Source organism: Glandiceps talaboti, chromosome 12, assembly GCF_964340395.1.
Source record: "Glandiceps talaboti chromosome 12, keGlaTala1.1, whole genome shotgun sequence".
Lineage (NCBI taxonomy): Eukaryota > Metazoa > Hemichordata > Enteropneusta > Spengelidae > Glandiceps > Glandiceps talaboti.
Window position 1 is genome coordinate 4759028 of NC_135560.1, and position 22620 is coordinate 4781647.

The 22620-nt window shown below is 37.7% G+C and overlaps 1 protein-coding gene across 7 annotated transcripts; it reads left to right on the forward strand.

The window, feature by feature from the left end:
* The first annotated feature begins 233 nt into the window (after window positions 1-233).
* Window positions 234-21762, forward strand: LOC144443197 (uncharacterized). Of its 7 annotated transcripts, XM_078132589.1 has the most exons (22): window positions 275-377; window positions 766-926; window positions 1654-1737; window positions 5430-5543; window positions 6118-6343; window positions 6695-6835; window positions 7377-7422; window positions 7824-7948; window positions 9095-9445; window positions 9822-10000; window positions 10091-10147; window positions 11803-11978; window positions 12544-12748; window positions 13296-13398; window positions 13914-14149; window positions 14400-14621; window positions 15342-15623; window positions 16394-16447; window positions 17293-17637; window positions 18112-18217; window positions 18796-18891; window positions 20172-21762. In XM_078132589.1, exons 2-22 carry the CDS (start codon window positions 807-809, stop codon window positions 20555-20557), a joined length of 3654 nt encoding a protein of 1217 aa, XP_077988715.1. In that variant the 5' UTR covers window positions 275-377; window positions 766-806; the 3' UTR covers window positions 20558-21762. The 7 variants fall into 7 exon arrangements, with proteins under 7 accessions (XP_077988711.1, XP_077988715.1, XP_077988710.1 ...); XM_078132585.1 differs by lacking the exon at window positions 275-377 and adding an exon at window positions 234-269 and having other exon boundaries at window positions 9095-9441; window positions 9758-10147; XM_078132584.1 differs by having other exon boundaries at window positions 9095-9441; window positions 9758-10147.
* Window positions 21763-22620: the final 858 nt, after the last annotated feature.

The window sequence follows — 22620 nt, forward strand, 5'->3', positions numbered from 1 at the left end:
ATATCCGGTAATATCCGAACACAGCCGAGGTTGACGTCACCATCCCCACTTACGGCTGATGCATTTATTTAAACGCCACCATATATTCCAAAGATTTTCAATTTATCATGAGTAATTTGAACAATTTGTGTGCGGGGGTTTATACGTATTTTTGAGGTGAATCAAAACAAAATTAAAGGAAACCGAAAATGACGTCATATCCGGATAAAATGGCGGCGCGAATTTCTCAAAAGTCACGTGACCTCTGCTTTGTGATCGCATATTATAAGGTAAAAGGATTGTCTGAAAACGTCAGATTTTCACCTTGTTTGTCTTTCCGTGTGTTATTTTACCAAGGGATCTGAAATCGTCGCCATAAGGACGCACATTTTAATCGAGTATATCGCTTGTTGTTTATTTCTTTGTGACGCAGAACAAAAACTGAGAGAAATCCAGCATGGCGTCACATGTCATCAGTGGTTGCTCAGTGTTTTTGTTCTTTCTTATTCACTTTTGAACACCTGTGTAGCGAAAATCGATATTGTCTTTGGTCGAGACGTTTTAGCAGAATTTTGGTATGTCGAGCGAACGGCATTAAAACCTGATACAGTAGGATTTTAGTTAAGTTGCCGTGCTTACATTTTGTACTTAATTATGATAATGAGAGAGAGGGATTACTCAGAGTTGTTTCATGGTGTAAAAATTTTCCCGTCATCTTGTTATTTTTAGATTTTTTTTCTCGTTCAGTTGAATAATTTGTCTCTTTTATTGTTCATTTTCATACAGATTTTCTATTTTGTACATATACTGTTTTGTATATACTGTATATGATGTCTACAGTGGGCACTACACGTGCAAACACTCGCAGTAGTAATGCACGAGAGAAGGCAGCCTCTAAATCCAGCACACACAACACAAACAACGCGACTGTTCCGCCAGGCAAACAGGTGAGGGCTAACATTCATATTACAACCATGGATATATATGTACATGACGTTGTGAGGAGCATTTTCCGATTTCCTTTATGATAATAATTTATCTGTCAAAGTTGAAAAGTAACTACCTTTAACGAGTGATCTATGTAATGCCGAATCAATAATATTATACAAGTGGGAGACACATGCTAGCAACTCTGCCAAGTAAACAAATAAAACATTGTTAGCTGTCAAGATAACTCAGGATGAATTCTGACATTCCGGCAAATTTAACTAGATTTGGGAGATGTTGACTATGAAAGAGGTCAAGGTGACTATCATGTTGATACTGGTATGGTGATAGTGACCTTCAACCACTGCTCAAACCTTTGTCAAATGATTATCAAAAGAAATGTTAGTAATTGAGATTGTACTACTATATTTGGTCAGTCAGATTTTAGAATCTGATAACTGAACAAGGAACACAACATATTTGATACATCTCTTGTTCATCCAGCCATAATATTTGTGAAGAAATCTGGTCAAAAATAAAAAATAAGGGGAATATGGATAGATAGATAGATTGATTGATTGGTTGGTTGGTTGGTTGTTACATGGAAGTTGTGAACTATTCAATAATTGGTGTGTGTGAATAGTGAGTTAATAATTGCAAGAGAATACATAATTATAAGTGATTAAATTGTTGAACCTTTAACCAGTTCTCAGATTTATTTATTTATTTTATTTATTTTTTTTGAAGAACATTCATCCGACAGCAGACCAGCTTCGCATGGCACAGATTATAACGTCAGATGACCCAGAGACATTAAAAAAGATTCAACAGGTAAGTACCGTCTAGCCAACTGTAAATATTCAACACGATAAACTGGGCGTTAGAAATGTCAAGTTGTAGACCAATCAGTGATTACCATGATTTCTGTGATGTTTTGTTGTGAGTTAAAGTCCAGGGTTTCAATCCTAGGTATTCATATTATCGTATCAATGGCTCCACTGGATCCTTTTGTTTTGGACCAACCTTTTCTATATCTTTGCAAGACAACTGAACTTTAATCTGAACTGTGCCTTTACAATCATGTTTGCAATTGAGTAAGAGACCATATATCGATGTGTGTAGAGCAATGGTGATGAATACTTGGCCATACTACATTAGGTACGGGAAAAGTGACGCAATTTGCTGGAACCCTCGGCTTGACTACAATATGTACTTTACTTTTGCCCATGTATTTGAACCTGGTAAAGGTTAAAAAGATTTCCAGACCTTGCACAACATTTTTTTTTCATTTGGGAACTCAAGTGAAATACTTGGTGAACTTGGGTCAATTTTTCCTACTACCACCAGTGTTGCAGCCAGAGGTGTTTTTTGGGTCATTTGACACACATTTTTTGGACCTGACCCTCAATTTTGGAAGTGATGGGTCATAGATGACCCACACTAAAACTGTGTGCAAATATGTTTAGCAACATGACGACACCTACATGTATAGCAACAACCAAATGATTGTCTATATTGCATAGATAACAACAGGGTTGGATAGGCAACTGCATAATCATATGAAGAAAATATCTAGCATGGATCAGCATGTGGGTAAATATTTTTTAAAAACTGTACAGTTGTGCTACAACGCCATTGGGGCTTTTTTTATAATGTCCCCAAAAAATTTATGATGACCCAGAAAAATGCAAGTCTCTGGACACTATGTCCCACTCTTTCAAAAGGCTGGCTGCAACACTGTACCACTGTTTACAAGAACACTGTAAATCTATGATATAGTCTGTCTACATTTCTACATTTATATCAGAGAACTTGTAAATGTGAGTTTCCATCATTTAATTTTCAATCACAGTTAACTGAAACGCCTACATGAAGACTGTACATATCAAAATTGCTATCATCTCCATCATCATTAGTGTGAAATGTACAGGTGTATTTCTCACCACTCATGAAAAGTCATGGGGGGGGGGGATAGATTGGTTGGAATGTCATTTATGAAATGAACAGCCATAAAATGTAGAAAATATAATATAAGACAAGACAACTTTGTGTTAGAACTCATCAAATGATTGTATGTGTTTGTACTTTATAACAAACTGATGCCATGCGAGCTATGCTTGTTTGTGTATGGTCACATGTACCAGTGCAAGCGTGTGTATGTGTGTGTGTGTGTGTGTGTGTGTGTGTCTGTGTCTGTCTGTGTGTGTACCAGTGCAAGCATGTGTGTGCGTGCGTGTGCACGTATGTGTGTGTCTGCATGTGTGTGTCTGTGTGTACAAGTGCAAGCATGTGTGTGTGTGTATGTATGTGTGTGTGTCTGTCTGTGTGTACCAGTGCAAGCATGTGTGTGCGTGCATGTGTGCGTATGTGTGTCTGCATGTGTGTGTGTCTGTGTGCGTACAAGTGCAAGTTTGTGTGTGTTCATGCTATGTACAATGTCACTGTTAAGAATCATAACTTACACAAATTTTCCATATACAAAATGTAAGATTTCCAATCATTACCTTCGTAATAAGCCCAATAAAAACGTTATTAAATACAAAAAAAAATCAAATTTCTCATACCATAATTGGCCCAATATAATAGCAAGTTACATGAATTATGATATAAGGCAAAGTGTAATTTCCCATTTTGAATGTAACTGGTTTGAATCAGTATTTATAATCATTATCACAAATAACTATAAATGTTTATAATTTGTGTATATCCTGGTGAAAATAAGGTTTCCTGAGCAAATTTATGGTATGTATGTACAGCAATTAAATGTAGAATTTATAGGCCTCAAATTGGAAGTGAAAGCGGTGTGTTTACATTTCTCAAGTGGTTTCATATCTTGTGCTATTTTGGTGGCTGTGTCCTTGAAGACTAATAACAATAAAAAAATGCATTAGAAAAATATTTCATCGATTCACAGATGCCCTTTTTATAAAGTCGTACCATTGAATCTGCTTCTATGTCATGGCCTGGGTGCAACCTCAGTTTTTTTGTTGATCTATGTTGGTTTCGGTTGTCCATGGAAAGATGTGCAAAGAATCTTGATTATTGGGAGAAATCGCAGGGTTGCTGCATGCATTATGACCCAGGGAAAAACATGGAATATTAGGTGAAAACACATGTGCACCCACTACTCTATAATGGCCATGGTGGAACCCTGATTATTAGGTGAAATCATAGGACCACCCACTACTCTATAAAGGCCTTGGTGCACCCACTATATAAAGGCCATGGTGCACCCACTACTCTATAAAGGCCTTGGTACACCCACTACTCTATAAAGGCATTGGTGCACCCACTACTCTATAAAGGCCTTGGTACACCCACTACTCTATAAAGGCCTTGGTGCACCCACTACTCTATAAAGGCCATGGTAGAACCTTATTATTAGGTGAAATCACGGGTGCACGCACTGCTTTATAAAGGCCTTGGTGGAACCCTAATTATGAAATGTTACCCCAGGATGACACTCAACTCTACAAAAAGTCCAGCAATTATGGCTTTCACATTACTATAAGAAAGGCAATGGTCAAAGACTGGCTAGTATGAATGCTATCAATCATATCTGAGTAAATTGATTGGTGTCTGTGTTAGTATGAACATTATTTTATGCATACAATAGTGTAATTGACAGTTGTCTGTATCAGTATGAACACTGTTTCATACATACTGTAAATTGACAGTTGTGTGTGTTGAAATCTCATATGAATAACAAGACTTTTATCCGACGTTCACGAGAATATTCACTTCTAGTGATTTATAACACAATTTGATGTAACTATTGCCTATACTGTATAACACCAGCTTCTAAGAATACCTGATAAATTATAGCAAGATGTTTACATGTTCCAGTGGGCAATGTAAATCAAGCTTGGAGATAATGTAGTAGTAAAAACCTGAGGCATATACAAGACTTTCACATGCCCCTGTGGATTACTTTTCCGTGTATGTCAAGCCCTAAAGTCCAACTCCCTAAGCACGTAAATATAATTTGTATGATTAATAACAATGGTACTATGGTAGTGAGATGCCTACATGTCCCTGTGGGTTCCATTTCCATACTAGTATTTGTGACATCAATGTAGTAGAAGTATTAGACAGAATAACAGCTACTTTGTCTCAATTTAAAGCTAAGTTATGGTTCATGTACAATGTAGTTGTGATATGAAACTGACACTCTCTTTTTATATTTGTTGTTCCTCTATTGAACTATTGTACTTTGCTGAAGTGTGTATGATTGCATTATTATCAAGCCTTAGCAACATCTCATAAATTGGGTTTGTTTTCAAACAAGCAAATGATCTGTACCTCCTTCACAACAGTTTACACATGGACACCAAGTCAGTGTACGTAGTATCACTAGTGACTAGTAGACAGTAATTCAGCTAATCAGGATTCGTGTAAAGGCTTCATGTGTTTTTCAACAGCTAAAATTTGTGAAAAGTTACAGCTACCGGGGTTCAAAAGGTCATGTCAGGTTATCTCTAAGTGTTTTGTAATGAATGTATTGTGTGACTGCTTGTTTATAGGTACAAGATGTAACTGGTAAAAGCCAGGATGAAGTGATGGTAGCATTACATGACCATGATGATGATCCTGCAAAAGCTATCAATTTTCTTCTTGAAAATGACAGTTTTAATCAGGTACGTTTTCCTGTGTTCTTCCTTCAATCCATCAAAGTAAATCTGTATTTGCAATCTTGTACAGATGTGTTGAAAATCTGTTTTTGTGAGAGTCTTTGCTTTTATTCCAAAATTTTCATGTCAGCGCAAGCAAGAGTCAAAATCGCTGGGAGGAATTCACAGCACAAAAATTTTAAGGAAAAAAAAGTAAGAAAAAAAAAAGCAAACAAAATTAAAAAAAATTTAAAAAAAAGAGTCAAAATAGAGAACAGTTTGTAGGAATATCAAACATATCAAGAGTCAGAATGGAATTCTGTGATTTATAAGAGATTGAAGAGTGGAAATTTGCAAACAAAGTCAATTGTTTTGATATAGGAAACTTTGATATACACATAATTTTCAATGGCTGACTAACCTTCCCATTTTAGCCATATAGATAAAAACATCTCTGAATGACATTCAATTTGTAATGTCAAAATGATCATCTGTTTGAATTTATTGGTTGATGTCGTTAATACTGCTTTGAAATTGCAAAAGTTATGAATAAGTTAGAATTTGTGATATTTTGATTACTCTTGTACTACTTATGTGACAGGTTGAGTGGCAAACCACGGGACGAAAGAAGAAAGGTAGAAATCAACCAGCTGTACAACGTAACATAGACACATCTATTCCCACCAAAGACAGAGACAACAAAGATAAAGACAGAGATAGGGACAGGGGAAGCAGGGAAAGGGAACCTAGAGAAAAAGATCACAGAGATGGTAGCTCTAGTCGCGGACGAGGACGTGGTAGAGATGGACCACCACCAAGAATGAGGGGTAAGAAGTTATTGTATTTGAAGAGGTCATAGCCATTGAGTTCGCTAAGTTAGTATGGTAACTGACTCTGACAGGATTATTTTTACCTGTATACAGACAGCTAAGTACTATACTAGTAGAGCTAGTGTTATAAAAATGTCAGTGGACTTGACTTGTGTCGTACCCTAAACAAAACACTGTCAAAAGACACAAAAATGTCATAGTATCTATTTCCCTTATGTAATGTTGTTTCTTCACAAAATGTATAGATTTTAAGAAGTCTGTCTCTGTATGTGACGTATTACATGAAGAATGTTAAGTTGTGTTGGAATGTTGCTAACAATTGTGGTATTGTGTGTTCTGTATCCACAGGAAGAGGGAGAGAAAATGGATCTTTATCAGACAAGAATGAAAGGAATCGTCAAAATGGTGAATTTGGTGGTCGCGGTCGTGGTTCACGTGATCGCGATGATAGGTGGAATAGAGATGACGTCCGTCCTGGTGGTAGATATGGTTAGTAATTATTGATGCTACACCAAACTGTTTTCAGTAAATGTTGAATGTATCATTATATTTTTGGGGCTTTGACTGCTCTGTCATAGAAAAATGTCCAGAGTGGATATCTTTGTACTCATTAATAGATTTAATAAAAAAATAATTGTGTGTTATTTAAAGGAAATTGTAGTTCAAAGACAAATGTGAAAATGTTGTCTTGCGGTTGCTGTGGGTAAAAGTGTCTTAGTTCTGCAGAGTGCAGTACTTATTCCAGGTATCAGTAAGGTTATACTGTTGTATGGGTGATGAATTCATGTCGTGGTGATTTCTACAATATGTAAATGTGTATTCTGTGTTAGAGATCTTGCCAATCCTGACAAAGTTGATACAGCATGGATATGTATTGGTATTTTGTCTAGAAAAAGAGGGGCAGTCATTATTTGATTAAGAATATGTTTCAGCCCAGCACCCCTCTTGGCATACTTTTAATGAAATGTGAGTGACAGCTGTTTGTTTTCATTATTGTGGCATCTAGTAGTCTTGTGTTGTGTTTTTACAGGTCAGATGAATGGCCCATCCCGTAGAGGTAGAGGACCAAGAATGGGGTAAGTATCTTTCACTGACTAGATGTTAGTATGATATAATGTGTGTAGGTGTCTGTCGGTGTGTATGTTGATAGAGACACATATATACATACATACATACATACATACATACATACATACATACATACATACATACATACATACATCCATCCATGCATGCATGCATGCATGCATGCATACATACATACATACGTACATACATACATACATACATACATACATACATACATACATACATACATACATACATACATACATACATACATACATACACATGCACACATATAGACATAACAGTTGTAGGTGGAAATGACAACATTGTAAAGAAACACATTTATTAAAAAGAATTTTGCTGAAAATGTTTGACAAAATCTTTCCTGTCTGTTTCTAACTTAATACAGAACCTTCAACAGTAGTGATTTCAACAAAGGACCTAGGGAATTTGTGAACAGTAAGTTAGAAGAAAGTAATGTGTGGACCAATCCACCTGATAATGCACCCGCTGGAAACACTACCACAGAAACTGGTATGTCCTGGTACAGTTTATACTTGTATACTGGGACACCATGTAGTGAGAACCGGATGGCAGTCTTCTCTGTATCAGTCAAATCATGATAGTTTTAGAGGCTTTAAGGAATCAGGATTATCACATGGTTAAATTGATGACTTGTAATCAGTACAATACTGGTTTGATCATTGCCTCTTCCTTTTGTCTCTGATTTGGTAAGGGATGATCACACAATGTCATACAAGCTCAATAAGCGAACTTCATTCATTTAGGAGGAGGGGGGTCTGGTTTTGATGCAGTTGCTGAACTTCATTTTCACACTTCTAACAAAGTTCACGCCCTCAGTGATAACAGCTTCTGTATTTACCACTGAGATGTTGATAAGTTGATAAAAACATACTTCTCATGTGATATACAGTGCTGGGTTTACAGTAGTATCTTGATGTGTTTACCATCATCTCAGTAAACTGTTTCATGAGGCTCGAAATTCATGTTTACCGTGTTTTTACATTGCACCGATTGTAGTGGTGTCACCGCTACATTTTGTATTATGGTTTACATCATATATAAATGTGTGATATTGCACTTGTGAATGTTTGGTGGGAGGGGGGGGGGGGGTGTTGTTGTCCTAAATGAACAATGTTCGCTTATTGAGCTTGTACGACATTGTGTGATCGTCCCTAAGGTCCTTATGATTTTTAAGACCTGTGACCTTAGACTGATGTATAGCTTATTAGTGATTTATAGGTGTAAAGATCTGCTCACACACCACTTTGTGAGTATTTGAAGTTTCAACTATCGTAAAGTTAAAAACCTTGATCACAACAGTGGCAGGTCAACTATTGGGAAGCTAACACTGGTACAATATAAAACTGTTATTGGTACGTCTTTATAACAGCTTTCAACAGATGTTGATGTAATTTCACTCACAGTAGGTTGGCGTTTCTGATAGCAAGTTTTTCTCAAAGTGGTGGCACATTCAACTTCATTCAGTGTACACGCTATCTTGATTACAGGATGAGATATCCACACAACCAAGATGCTGCTATCACCCACTTGTGTGATCTACCACAAAATAACAATAGTTTTGCCATTTTGTCTATCTTAGTTTGCCATTTCCATATTTTCCATGATAATAATCTTTTAATTTTGCTCTTTTTTCAGGAACATGGGGTGAAACGATACACAAAACAGAAGATTGGGGATCAGGGCATAAAACTGAAGAATGGGGAGCAGAAGGTGACTGGGGAGGTGATCTGACAGAAAGTAAAGTATTCACGGCAAGTCTGAATCCAGCACCAAATGCATCTCAAAGTCCTGCATTACCGGTACCAGATACAACTTCCAATCTGTCAAACAGCATCAATATTTCTGCACTACTTCAAAAACCAACAGATCCATCTGGTCAAGCTAGTGGTGATGGTGTAGCCTCTGGTCGACAGACTTCACTAGTACTTGGTCAGCTTACTGATATCAAAGTACATCCCGTGTCTGAACCTCTTAAATCACAAGTATGCTAATCGTCACTTGGATTACTGAGTATCTTAGTCAGTTTTATAATACATTTCAAATAAAACAGCATATATGAGTACAGTTTAGTGTAACTTGAAACTTTTGAAGGTTTGGCAACGCTCGTAACAGGGGGTAAATATGGTAAAATTAGATTGTCATATCTTGTACCATATTTTAGTTTGGAACCCCAGTAAAATTGATTGGTACACTTTGATAGAGTTTACCTATTTACCACCTGTTTACCACTTTAGTTGTTCTATGAGTCTAATCTGTCTTCCCAATCTTCATTCTTTGTATTTGTGTTATTGTCACCAGGTTGGTTTGGGACCAGCAGCGGTTGGACTACCCAGTCAGTCCCCATCTATGGGATCAACTGCAGTTGGTGGACTTCCAAGTCAGTCACAATCACTTGGATCAACCTCAGTAGGTGGACTCCCTAACCAGGCATCTTCACTAGGATCATCTAATGTAGGAGGACTTCCTAGTCAAGCACCATCGCTAGGATCAAACACAGTGGGTGGTCCAATGGGGCCAGTGTCTATGGGTAGTAGCAGTGTAGTTGTTGGCAGTACTGCAGCAACAGTTGGTTCAATGTCCGCTGGAATGCCATCACAACCCAGTATTTCACAAACTATGTCAGTACCCCAGCAGCAGAGAGGCCAGCAAGTTAAGCCACAGAGGAAAAAAATGCCACCCCCATCAAAGGTACTTGCAAACTAAACACTGTTTCAGAGAAAGACTGCTTGTTAGGGTTTGATATTATGTGCAGCTAACCCGGAGTATAAAAAGAGGATTTTTTAGCACAACTGAACTTGTTCAGTAGTGCTATAGGTATCGCCCGGCGTCTGTCTGTCTGTCTGTGTGTGTGTGTGTGTGTGTGGATGTGTGTGTGTGTGTGTGTGTAAACAACTTAAAGTCAAAAACCGCTGAACCGATTGCCACGATATTTGGTGGGGCCATTACTTTGGGTGTCTAGTTGGGAAATTGTTCAAATCAAAATGATCGCATCACAGGTGTGTGATTTGGGTAAAAAAATGTGATTTTTGGTCAAAAAACTTAAACTCAGAAACTACTGGGCAGATTGGTGCGAAATTTGGTGGGAACATTCTTAAGGGGGTGTAAAGTAAGATTTGTTCATGACGGGATGATTCCATCAGTGATATGCAAATTAGGGCTAAAAATGTGTCTTTTTGGTTAAAAATCTATAATTCTAAAATTACTGAGCAGATTGGGCTGAAATTTAATGGGAATGTATCTAGGGATGTATGGACGAAGAAAAATTAAGCATACCATGATTCCATGAGTGATATGCAAATTAGGTGTAAAAATGTTCATTTTTGGTCAAAAACTTATATCTCAAAAAGTACTTGGTCAATTAGTCTGAAACTTGGTGAGATGTTTCTGAAACTGTTATTCTGCAGATTTTCTTAAAAACATTTTGACAAAATTGGCCCTAGCGACCATGACCACGCCCTTTAGCAACAACCAAATGGCAGTATATTTTGGTCAAATAACAACATCATCTGGTAAGCAAGTGAGTAAACATTCAAAAAATGTATGCAAATACCCTAGCAACCATGACCACGCCCATAGCAACAGCCAAACGGTGGTGTATTTCACAAAGATAACAGGGTTTAATAGATAATTGAATAAACATTCAAAAAATGTATGTAAATTTTCCTAGCAACAAGACCACGCCCATAGCAACAGCCAAATGATCACGTATATTGCAAAGGATAGCGACATGGTTGGATAGACAAATGGATAGTCATTCAGCAAATAAACACCTATTGTTAGCATAGACTAGCATATGGATAAACATTTTTAAATACTACAGTTGTGCTACAACGCCATTGGCGGTATTTTTAAAGTTATAAACAAATTCAGGTTCAGGGCAAGAGGCAGCAGCATTAAAGTAACCAGATTAGTTATTTCATGAACTTTACCTTTCCAGAACAGCTGATCTTTGATATACACTAAGATATAGATCAAATTTAGTATCATAACTGACTGATTGTGAGACAGAAATTCCACACATAATTCAAAATTGTGGTCATTTCAAATTAATGAGATGCACATTTCTGGAAAAAACTGGACTGGCATAGTCAACCTAACCTAGTGCAGGAATGCTGGACATTCATTTCAATTTCTCACAAGACTTCACACATACTGAGTGTTGCAGGTTTTTGACACAAATTCACCTCATGGAACAATAATATAACTTGTTGAAAGAGTCTCCTGATGCGCAAAACCATTTTTATATTCATTTACTACAGAATGATGTCACACTGGCTATGACACTCGACAAAGACAGTGTTCAATCAGTTCACTTGAATGTAATTTATAATCATTTGTTACAGATTCCAGCATCAGCGGTGGAAATGCCAATGTCAGCATACAGTAGTTCGTTGGGTAATCTGGATGTCCAGTTTGGTGCTTTAGAGTTTGGTAGTGATGTGGGTGATTTCAGCAGTACTAATGATTCAGTGGCGATAAGTTCAACAACCAATACACTGCTGTCTTCAGGTGCAGTCAGGTATGTCTTCCGGTTTGTAATCTCATCTTGACATTTACTTGTAGGTTTTCATCTGGGCTGTTTATGGTGCTGTGGAGATACATTGTTAGCAGGTTGTACCTCCTAGCCATATAGCCAGTTTACTGCACTGTGGAGATACATCGTTAGCTGGTCGTACCTCCTAGCCTTATAGCCAGTTTACAGCACTGGAGATACATCATTAGCTGGTTGTACCTCCTAGCCTTATAGCCAGTTTACGGCACTGTGGAGATACATCATTAGCTGGTTGTACCTCCTAGCCTTATAGCCAGTTTACGGCACTGTGGAGATACATCATTAGCTGGTTGTACCTTCCTAGCCCATGTTTCCACAGCGTACATAATTATATAATGAGTGAGGTGTCATCAATTGTATGGTTATAGTCAGATATTCACCGTCAGTAGAGCAGTTGTTTATTCTATTCGAACCAAAACATGATACATTACGATGTCAGCAAGTTGTCATCAAATGTATGGTTACAGTGAGCTATTCACCATCACTAGAGCAGTTGTTTATTCTAACCAAAACATAACATATTACATTACAGTGTGAGTGAGGTGTCATCAGGAGCTAGTCATTTATCGTCGTATGTCAGTAAACCCAGTGATACATATGGTGGTGCCATGATGAGTTCATCTATGCTGTCAACCACATCAGTAACCACGACAACCTCAACACCTATTGTGTCATCACTGGAACAGTCGTCCAGGACAACGTACAGTCAGCCGTCACCAACCTCACAAAGTAAAGCTGTAAGTAAAATATTGTATCACAAATGTTAGCAAATCATTTCTTTATCATAATTATAAACTTGCATGTCAAGTTATATGGTGATTAACATTTGCCAAAGCTTTGATAGGAATTTTATGTTTTGTATTACATTCCACTGATATAGGTTGCACACCTAACGTTTTGAACTGTTTCTCTCAACCTGAAAGTTCCAAGCTTGACTTCACCAATAATGAACTGTAGACAAAGTGTGTTGAATGATGAGTAATGTTTAATCAAACTGATAAATACATGAGGGTTCAGTGTAGCTCTGACAACACTTACTATATCCCATCAGTTGCATTGATCCAACTCCTACTAAAATTACCAGTATTTCAAATTCTTTGATTTATACCTCCCAACTGAAAATTGGTGTGGTAGCCAACTTACATGAACACAAATACTTGAAAATGTGCATGGTTTGTTACGTCAGTTGTTGTTGTTGTTGTTGTTGTTGTTGTTGTTGTTGTTGTTGTTGTTGTTGTTGTTGACATTTTCAGTAAATACAAACTGTTTGATTGTTTCTTTCAGTTGCAACCTGATCCTTTATCACTGCCATCCCAAACTGGTCTTAGTCAGTCAAACTCAATTCTAGTGTCCTCACAAAGGACGCCGCAGCCCTCAACATTAGATGGTAAGTTCAAATACTGATTACATAATTGCATGGTATTTAACGCTACTCAACTGTTAGATCAATAATCATACATTGAAGTCATCTCGCGACAAAGAGTGTTGAATGATGAGCATTATGTAATAAAACTGATATACACATGAGGGTTCAGTGTAGCTCTGACAACACATACTCCCTGTCATATATGGTACATGAATGCAACTGTATTCCAAGTCCCAGTATTGCTATACACTCCTTAAGTCCTGGAATTCAAACAGTGCACTTGGTAACGAAATTGTGAACTTGTGCGTCGTAACATTTAAAGTCTATGATTCAATCACTTGTTCTGTCGCATTAGAGCTATCAAATAAGTTGAACTATATTTGAGGGATCGCTCTTTTGTTCAGGAGTAGTATTTTCTATTGTGCTGCAACGCAGCAGTTTTTCTCTTCTCAGATTTAATACTCTTTCAATATGTTCATTTAGTGTGTGAGCCCTGTTACTAGTCGTAAATGTTAATTGAGTGTTGTTTGTTACAGCCGTTCGCTCAGTGACTGTGGCTTCAAGTTCATCGTCATTAACATCGTCAATGACAGCTTCACAGCCTGGAACAGCAGCACTGTCACAAACAGGTCCCCAATCGTCGGGCCTGTCATCGCTCGGTAGCCATAGTCACTCAACCAATTTACCTTCAACACTAGCGTCTGGCAACAGTAACTTGATGTCATCCAGTAATTTATCAAGTCATGGTAGTCTCTCACAGTCATCACATGCAGTAAGTATTCTCATTTTTCACTTGTAAATTTATTAAATAGAAAATAGTCACCAAGCTTCCTCTGAGACTTTTAATACAGTTCTTACCAGCGTTTCCCAAAATTTGTCAAGTCAAATTGTTCCGCAATGACCTTTTTGTTTGAAATATCATTATCAATATGGGACTCAAAAATCTGCCATATTGAATGGTGCATTGTGTGAACTGTATAACTCAACAAATTTTCTTATTATATTTATGGATTGTGTTTCAGGGTTTGGGTTCTTCAAGCCATGCATCAACGTTTCCATCAACGACGACACACAACAGTCACCCCAGTAGTAGTTTGTCAGGGTCTGGTCATCCCAGTAGTAGTTTATCAGGGTCTGGACCACATTCATCACTTCCTTCTTCTTCAATGGCTGCCGATAAATTAAGTGCTCTAAACAGTGTCAAAGAAAGTGCTCTTGATAGTCATCATGTACACCAAAGTCAGGTAAATTTATGTCCTTTGATTATTTGACTGAATGAAAATATCAGACTGTTCATTTGAAACATAAATACAACGAGTAACACTGAAGTAAAGCACTTTCTCTATGCACCACACTCGTTTATAGTATTCATATCAAGTGTAAAAGTATACTGTTTCAATTGGTTTATTTACAAGTCTGGCCTTTCTAATGTGGTCAATTAGCAACTGAAACAGTATACTTTTACACTTAATATATGCTATGAACAATTGTGGTACATATAGAAAATGCTTTACTTTGGTGCTATGGGTTGTAACTTGTGTTCATTTAGAATTCATCATTTCTCACTGTCTAAGTCACTCACTGTGTTTTACAGTAGACAGTCAGTTCTGAGGTTGATCAGTAGTGAGTGGCAATGTATAGAATAAGTATAATATCACACCGTTGCTTCTATAGTTTGTAGTCTATTTACTGTACAAGGAATGTGCCTGCACCTAGACACTTTAGCAGGTTGCTTCCCTTGAAAGAAAATCATGCACTCCCTTTTGGTAGGGAAAGCTGTCAACATCCTTCAATAGTTGGGTGGCAGTCAAGCAAAATGGTAATGACTGACGTTTCCCACCACAGCCAATGATAAATTGTGTGAGGTACCTGACAACAAGCAAGAACTAACGAGAAATAAAGTACAGCTACCCTTCAGCCAAAAGAGAACTATCGACTAAATTAGTGATTTGTTATTTTTACAGTCATCTCTTGGACCTAGTAGTTTAGGACCAGCTTCATCGTCACATTCTGTCTCCTATACCACTTCAAGTATTTCGTCCTCAACAACGATGCCAACTAATGTGTCAGCAGCGTTAGGTTTCTCAACAACGACAACATCGTCAGCATCATCTAAAGCCAACACACAGAGTACATCCACCAGCAGTAAAGCAGCGCTAAATCTACCGCCTGGTATGCCACCATTACTGAATCAGTTAGCAGCAGGACACCAGTACATCATGGCCCCAGGATTGCTACCTGCCTATGTAAGTCAAGTCTTGTATACTGTGTACTCCAGTCCCATGTGTTTGTTTCTGTGTGTGTGTGTGTGTGTGTGTGTGTGTGTGTGTCATTGTGTTTGTGTGTGTACATACACATCGTGACATGTACCTGCATGTATTGAAATATGCATGTGTCAAATAGTCAAATACTTACTTTACCACTGCAATATGATAAATAATCATACGTGTATGTGTATGGTATACGACACTGGTAATCCAGCCTTCCTTTTACTAAGATACATGTACATGCAAACTAATCTATTGTTCTTCAGTGTAATAGATTACTCAAGTGAGTTAGTTATACATTCGTAGCAGTTCCTCTGTTGTACAATTGTGATCACCCTATATGGTCAACATAGCGTAAACATTCAAAGCCACAAAACAGCATTGCAAGTTCATGTAAATCTAAATAAACTAGTTTTCAGAGACGTCTCCCTACTGAGACTATAATTAAACCAACATCCATTCTATAGCTTATCACTATTCATGTTGAGACAATAGTTTAAGTTTGCGTCTATCTCAGAAAACTGAAGGCTCAACTACCAGGGTAATATCATGGAAATAGTGAATGAAGGAAGACATGAACAACTGTCAAATTTGTCAAATGATGATTACTATACTTTCGTTCTACTGATAACATTATGAAGTCGACATTTAACTGATGACTTATCAAGGCAGTAACATAACCTAACATTACTTAATTAAAGTGTGTACTTTGTTACAAATATAACTTAGACCTAATCTTTTCATTGCAGCATCAACCAATGTATAACTATGAGGATCTTCAGTTGCTGCAAAGGATGCCAATGGTAAGTCTTAAATTACAAACCTCTTGTTCAGTGCCATACAACATTAGTTTGTACTGGCTTTTGGCGCTATGCAAATTCATTTGATTGATTGATTGATTGATTGATTGATTGATTGATAGATTGAATTTTGCACTATTCAAATCTATTGATTGATTAATTGATTGCCAGACAGACAGACAGACAGACAGACAAATAGATAAGTGTGCTTACATTTGAAGTAAAGATTTCCTAGTTATTATGTACTGCATACCTAAGACTGAAAGTTTCAGTCACATGTTGCATCAACAGGCACAAGAATGTATATAATTGATGATGACAGATCAAATCAACCATAGCTTTGACTGCTGATAAATAAATCACGTGTACACACTAGTAAAATTCATAACTGCTGCTTTTGTTGTCAAATGATGAACAATATACTTTCGTTCTACTGATAATATTGTGAAGACAATTTTATTCTGATGACCGTATCAAAGCAGTAGTTTACTACAGTCAGCCACTTTCATGACCACTGAGTGACCCAGGTAGTGAGTCTACGTCTGGGTGTTCCAAGAGGTACAGGAATCTGAACAAAGAATTATAAATCACTTACATATCTTGGCTCACTCTTGAAGTCGATCAAAATGTCAATCTTTGTTCTTAGAACATGTATTGGGTCAATTAGGAACAAAACAAATGGACAACAAGGTTTTACATTTTATGTTAATTTATTCAAATATAGTATCTGACTTCAGTGTCACATGTTTCATTAAAGTTGACCTCTGAAGGCATTTGACAACCACAGAGTTCTTTGCATAGAAATGAGCTCACTTTGAAGCTTGTGTGTGTACAATTTACCTTTACAGGGTTATCCTTATGACATGCAACAGTTCCAGCCAAACACAACAATGACCACAGACAGGAGCGGTGCTTCACTTGGAAATGTGCAATACTCGGTGACAGAGGCTGCAAAGTTTAGTCGTACAGATGCTTCATCACCAATAGTAACGTCAGTTACATCGCAGCAACAGCAGCAGCAACAACAACAACCTGGCCAGGGAAGCCATCATCAACAACAACAAACACAACAGCCATTCCTGAATCCAACACTTCCTCCTGGCTATGGATATGGTGGGTTAGCGTACTATCCTGGTGCTGCAGGTGTGGTGCCTGGAATGCAGTATGGACCGGCTATGTTCCCAGCTGTTAGTGTAAGTTATATTGTTCTATTCAATTCTATCATCAATGACACTAGCATGCCAGTATAGTGTTTTGGGGTCTTTACTTGTGGTGTGCTCATCAGAATTTTAAAAGAAATGATAGGGGAATATACTCTGCATGTGGCACTTGCATGTCACAGGGTGCTGTTATTACATATGTTCATCCGAAACACTTTTGTGAAAACTTCCGTATGTACAGTACATGGACTGCTCACACACACACACACACACACACACACACACACACACACACACACACACACACACACACACACACACACACACACACACACACACACACATACATACATACATACATACATACATGTCTTCAGTATTGCTGTGCACTTCAAATACCTATGGTATGTATATGTAATGATGCCAGTAATCACAGATACATGCATAATTGTATATTATAAGATTTCACTTCCATAATTGATATAAGTTTTACATTGTGTGTTTCAGGTTGCACCTTCAACTAGGTCACAGCAAGGAAGCAGTGCTCCTCACTCTGGTTTCCAACAACCTGGAGCATACGGCCAACATGCATCACATGGTACATATGGAACTGGTAAGCCACGCCATTCCTTGTAATGATTTTGCATTGAGTGCTTTGTTCTATCCAATACACGTTTACCTTGGCAAAGTAAATGAGCATGGTTTATAAGTACATTTGTGAATTGAGATACTTTGTATGAGAGAAAATTATCAGAGACAAATGATATCAGATGTTTTGTTACACACTCATACATGTTGCAATGAACATGTAGTCTGTCATTGAAAGCTCTTTAATCACATACAGTGCAAATCCATTTGTACGTGCATGTCCATAAATGTGATTCTCCTAATACTTGGCTTGTTTACACATACGGTGAGGAACACACACACACACACACACACACACACACACACACACACACACACACACACACACACACACACACCGACTTCTCAATAAAGGCAGGATAATTTCCAGGAGACCACCAGTAGATTTTGTAAGTCGTGATTGCTTTGTGACACATTTCAGTTTCATAATAATATTCAGTAAAACCCAGAAATCCCGAGAGCCAGTGCTGGCCCAGACACACTCATAATACTATAGTTGTCTATTTGCATGTATTCTTATCAACCATGTGTGGTTTTTGACAGGCTATGATGAACTGACACAGACAGCAGATTTCAGTAAAGGAGGCTATCAAACTGCCTCACAAACACAATCCAAAGGTACTGGGGCTACAGGTAAAAGTGAGCACTCAACCCTTTCTTCTTCTAACCTTAACAATGAAGACATTAGATTTGGTACACTGAAGATATCAGAGTACTCAAAGTTGTTGACTGTGTATTAACCCATTCATATTGACAATCTTTACCTTTCAACTGTAATAGCTGTAACTGCAATGTTAATGGGGGGGGGGGGGGGGGGGGGTTATAATGACTTACTCTATATGTTGTGTATAATCAATTACATGCATGCCAACAGGTAAATGTATGTGTATGACTATACACATGCAATGGCATAAATACAATGAAAAACTAGGATTAGCTATACAACTTGTTCAGTATACTGTGGAATGTACAATAACAAGAGTAAATGTAGACTGGAAGATTCAACATTGTGTACTTTCTTGTAATTAGATCTTATTCCCAATATTTTTATTCATTCAGCCAAGGAATATATGAGTTACATAAGGGGACTTTGTCTCTATGAATCGCTAGACAAGTAGTGACAACCTTTACGTCATGAGTATTTTCAGGCTGAATGAAGACTAATATTGGGGAATAACATAATTATACCAGCGCCAGTAATATCAAAGAAAAATCGGGGAAATTAATGACAATTTTGAACATAACAGAACCAGGGATGTAGACATAGACACGCGTTGTTGTGATGTAGAACTACCATGGTACCAGAGTATATAGACTACATTTTTTGTTCAACTTGACTCATGCATGGTATAGGTACTTGTTTAGCTGATGGCAAACAATGATAAATCTATCAGTCTAGAGTAAATCTATGTAACAAAAACTGCTCCACCCTCACCTCTGAAATATTTCAGTTACAGCCATTACAGTTGTCTTTATTTCACCATCAGAGAGGAATGTTCATATTGACACCACCATTCTCACATAACGTATTTCATTATTCTCCGTTCTGTGCATCATACTTACATCATGGAAGTTACAAATTGGCCACCTTAGTATGTAGACTATATTTAACGAATGCAAAGTGTGTACTAATGCATAGGTTGTCATGGAAACATTCAAGTCTTTCCTAGACAGTTGGGACTTTTGAGCACAATTGATTTGAACTGCAGATGTGTTATTGTAGATGATGCCTTGATGTAGTTATTTGTTGCTTTGAATATCACATGGGTTATGACTTGTTCTAAATCTGAGTATGGTTCGGATTGAGTCTAGGTAGAGAAGTACTCAGACCGAGGAACAACTAATTGATAAGTACGTCAAATGTTGAAATGCTTTGGTTTGTATGTTAACATCTAATCAACATGTTTGTGTGTTTGTAGTTTCAGTGACATCAGCTAATAGTGCAGCGACTGATATCACTGGATCAGCATACGGCAGCAAGACACACACTCAGACATTTGATAAACAAGGCTTTCATGCCGGAACTCCACCACCGTTCAATCTAGCCTTGCCTAGTGGTGGGCAAGGCGGCTCACTCAATCCAGCCACTGGATATGCCACAACACCACCCCAGTATGTCCCCATGATGGCCCACCCTCATCAACACCAACACCAACATCAACACCACTCTCAGATGCTTCCGCATCAAATGCATAGTGATGGACCACAGGGGGCGTCCTCCCAGCGCTCTCAAGGAGGCAGCAGCCAAGGAAAGCAAGGAGGGACAAAGCAGACCTACAGCTCACCATACTGGGGTACTAACTAGTGAATAGCACCCCTGTGTACCTTTGTCATCAGCCAATAAATCTTATGTCTGGCATTGTATGATGTCATCAAATTACTAAATGACATGACTGCCCATGTGACATCTGTGATGTCACCCAGAAAACAATATGCTGTTTTTTGACTTCTTGTACTAAAAAAAGTAAAACTTTGTGCAGAGCAAGATAAGACTGACCGAACAGAAAGAAAAACCACAGAAGTTAGTGTTGTGTGTGCAGGAGTATTTTGAAAAGTCCTTTTTTTTCTTTGTGCTGTGTATAAAAAGCTTATTTGAATTAAATAGATATTTGATAGTAAAAATATGACAGACAAGATATTGAAACACTTAGATCTGGACAACCTGAATGGTTTTTGTCGACATTTGTAAACTTTTTACGGTGTGACCATTTTAGTTGAAGACCATCTCAAGAGTATCAGGTTTAACTTCAAGGCATGGTTTCAGATGGTGTGCAGGTTATGGATGACACTATAGAGTACTTCACTCTCATGCTGGTGACAGAAAAAAAAGAAAGGTGCTGTATATATTGACCACATGAGGGCACAGGAATTCTTGGTGGCTTCTGCAGAACACCTGAAAGCTCTAAGTAGTGCCTTAATTAAAATCTTGAGATCATCTTTCTCATGACACTGGTAAAACTTAAGCTGTCAGTCATCATAGCTGTCTTCACCAACTGTGTTTTCATACTTCTATTTGAAAACATGGTACTATATGGCCAACTCTTAGCCAAAATCAAGTGATAATTGTAAATTTAATAAACATTCTACCCAGGATGGCTCTCACAGTTATCGGAGAAGTTTGGCAACTGAACTTTTACTAAGTATTTGCATCTGTAAGATTATGTGTTAATATGGCTAGGACTTTTACATTGCTATGGTCAGATGTGCTATTTTTTCTTTCCTATGTACAGTACAAGCGATGTTGCCAATACTCTTTGGATGCTTCTAAATTCTAAATAAAGTGGGTCAAATTTTTTTGAAATTCTCTGTACATTCTGTTTGGTTGTTTGTTCCTTAGCAACCATGTCAAACAATACTATACTATTGCTGTATTTTATTTGCCATTGTGTCTTGCTAACATATTTTGTATGTCCTTTCCTTTTTGTGTGTGTTTGTTTGTTTCTTAATGGTAATTTTAACTTTTTTCCCAAAGTTGAATGTCACAGAACAAATGTTATTAAAATGTTAAAAAGCCGCATTGTATAATGAATTCGTCTGAATGGATTTTTACACCTTTTTACACCTTCTTTGTTTATCTCACTTAACATAAATGTGATGAACACCACAATGTGGCACACACCCGTAGCCAGTGATCTAAATGTGACGAACCCGGCCCTACCCTTTACCCGAAGAAGAGTGATAGTGGAGGATTTGCTGCAGTAATGGTTTGTGAGACTCGTTTGTTTGTGATCTATATAGCTTCCTCATCACCTTGGACAATACAATAGTGTTGTATATTTTTGTAAAATGATAAAACTGAAAAAATGATATGTATATACAGGATACACACATTGAATCATAATGGTTGAATGTGCTTCAGTTGACCTAGCTGTGTACTTGGAGACCTGGTGGGATATTCTAGTGCTTATAGAGGCTGCAATGGATTGTATGCTCCCCGGGGACTTGAAGTTATTAGGGTTGTTGCACCAATGTCTGCCAATTGGGGAAGGCAGTTTAATGGATGTGTTACCATTACGGATAAACGTACGTACGCGCACACACACACATACATACATACATACATACATACATACATACATACATACATACATACATACATACATACAGGCCTAGTTGGGACACCGGGTTGACCTGTTACAGCACTCAGACGTGACACAGTTTAGTTGTATATGGGTTTGTGTGCTTCTGGAAAGCCCCGGAAAAAATGATTTACTCGTGGAAACTCCTGAAATATGTTGTATATAGAATAAACAGCTGTAAATTCTTCAATTTTCCCACGACATCTCGGGTGGAGAACGTCACATTCATTTATGGCACAGACAAGTTTCTTAGGGGAGAACCATTTCATTTCTGGGGGGGGCAGGAGCA

Excerpts from the sequence above, each read along its gene's own strand:
- LOC144443197 (XM_078132585.1), top strand. The coding sequence starts at position 807 with ATGATGTCTACAGTGGGCACTACACGTGCAAACACTCGCAGTAGTAAT. Across the intron at positions 16,448-17,292 it reads TGCTGCAAAGGATGCCAATG|GGTTATCCTTATGACATGCA; the intron begins GTAAGTCTTAAA and ends TTACCTTTACAG. Across the intron at positions 17,638-18,111 it reads CTATGTTCCCAGCTGTTAGT|GTTGCACCTTCAACTAGGTC; the intron begins GTAAGTTATATT and ends TGTGTGTTTCAG.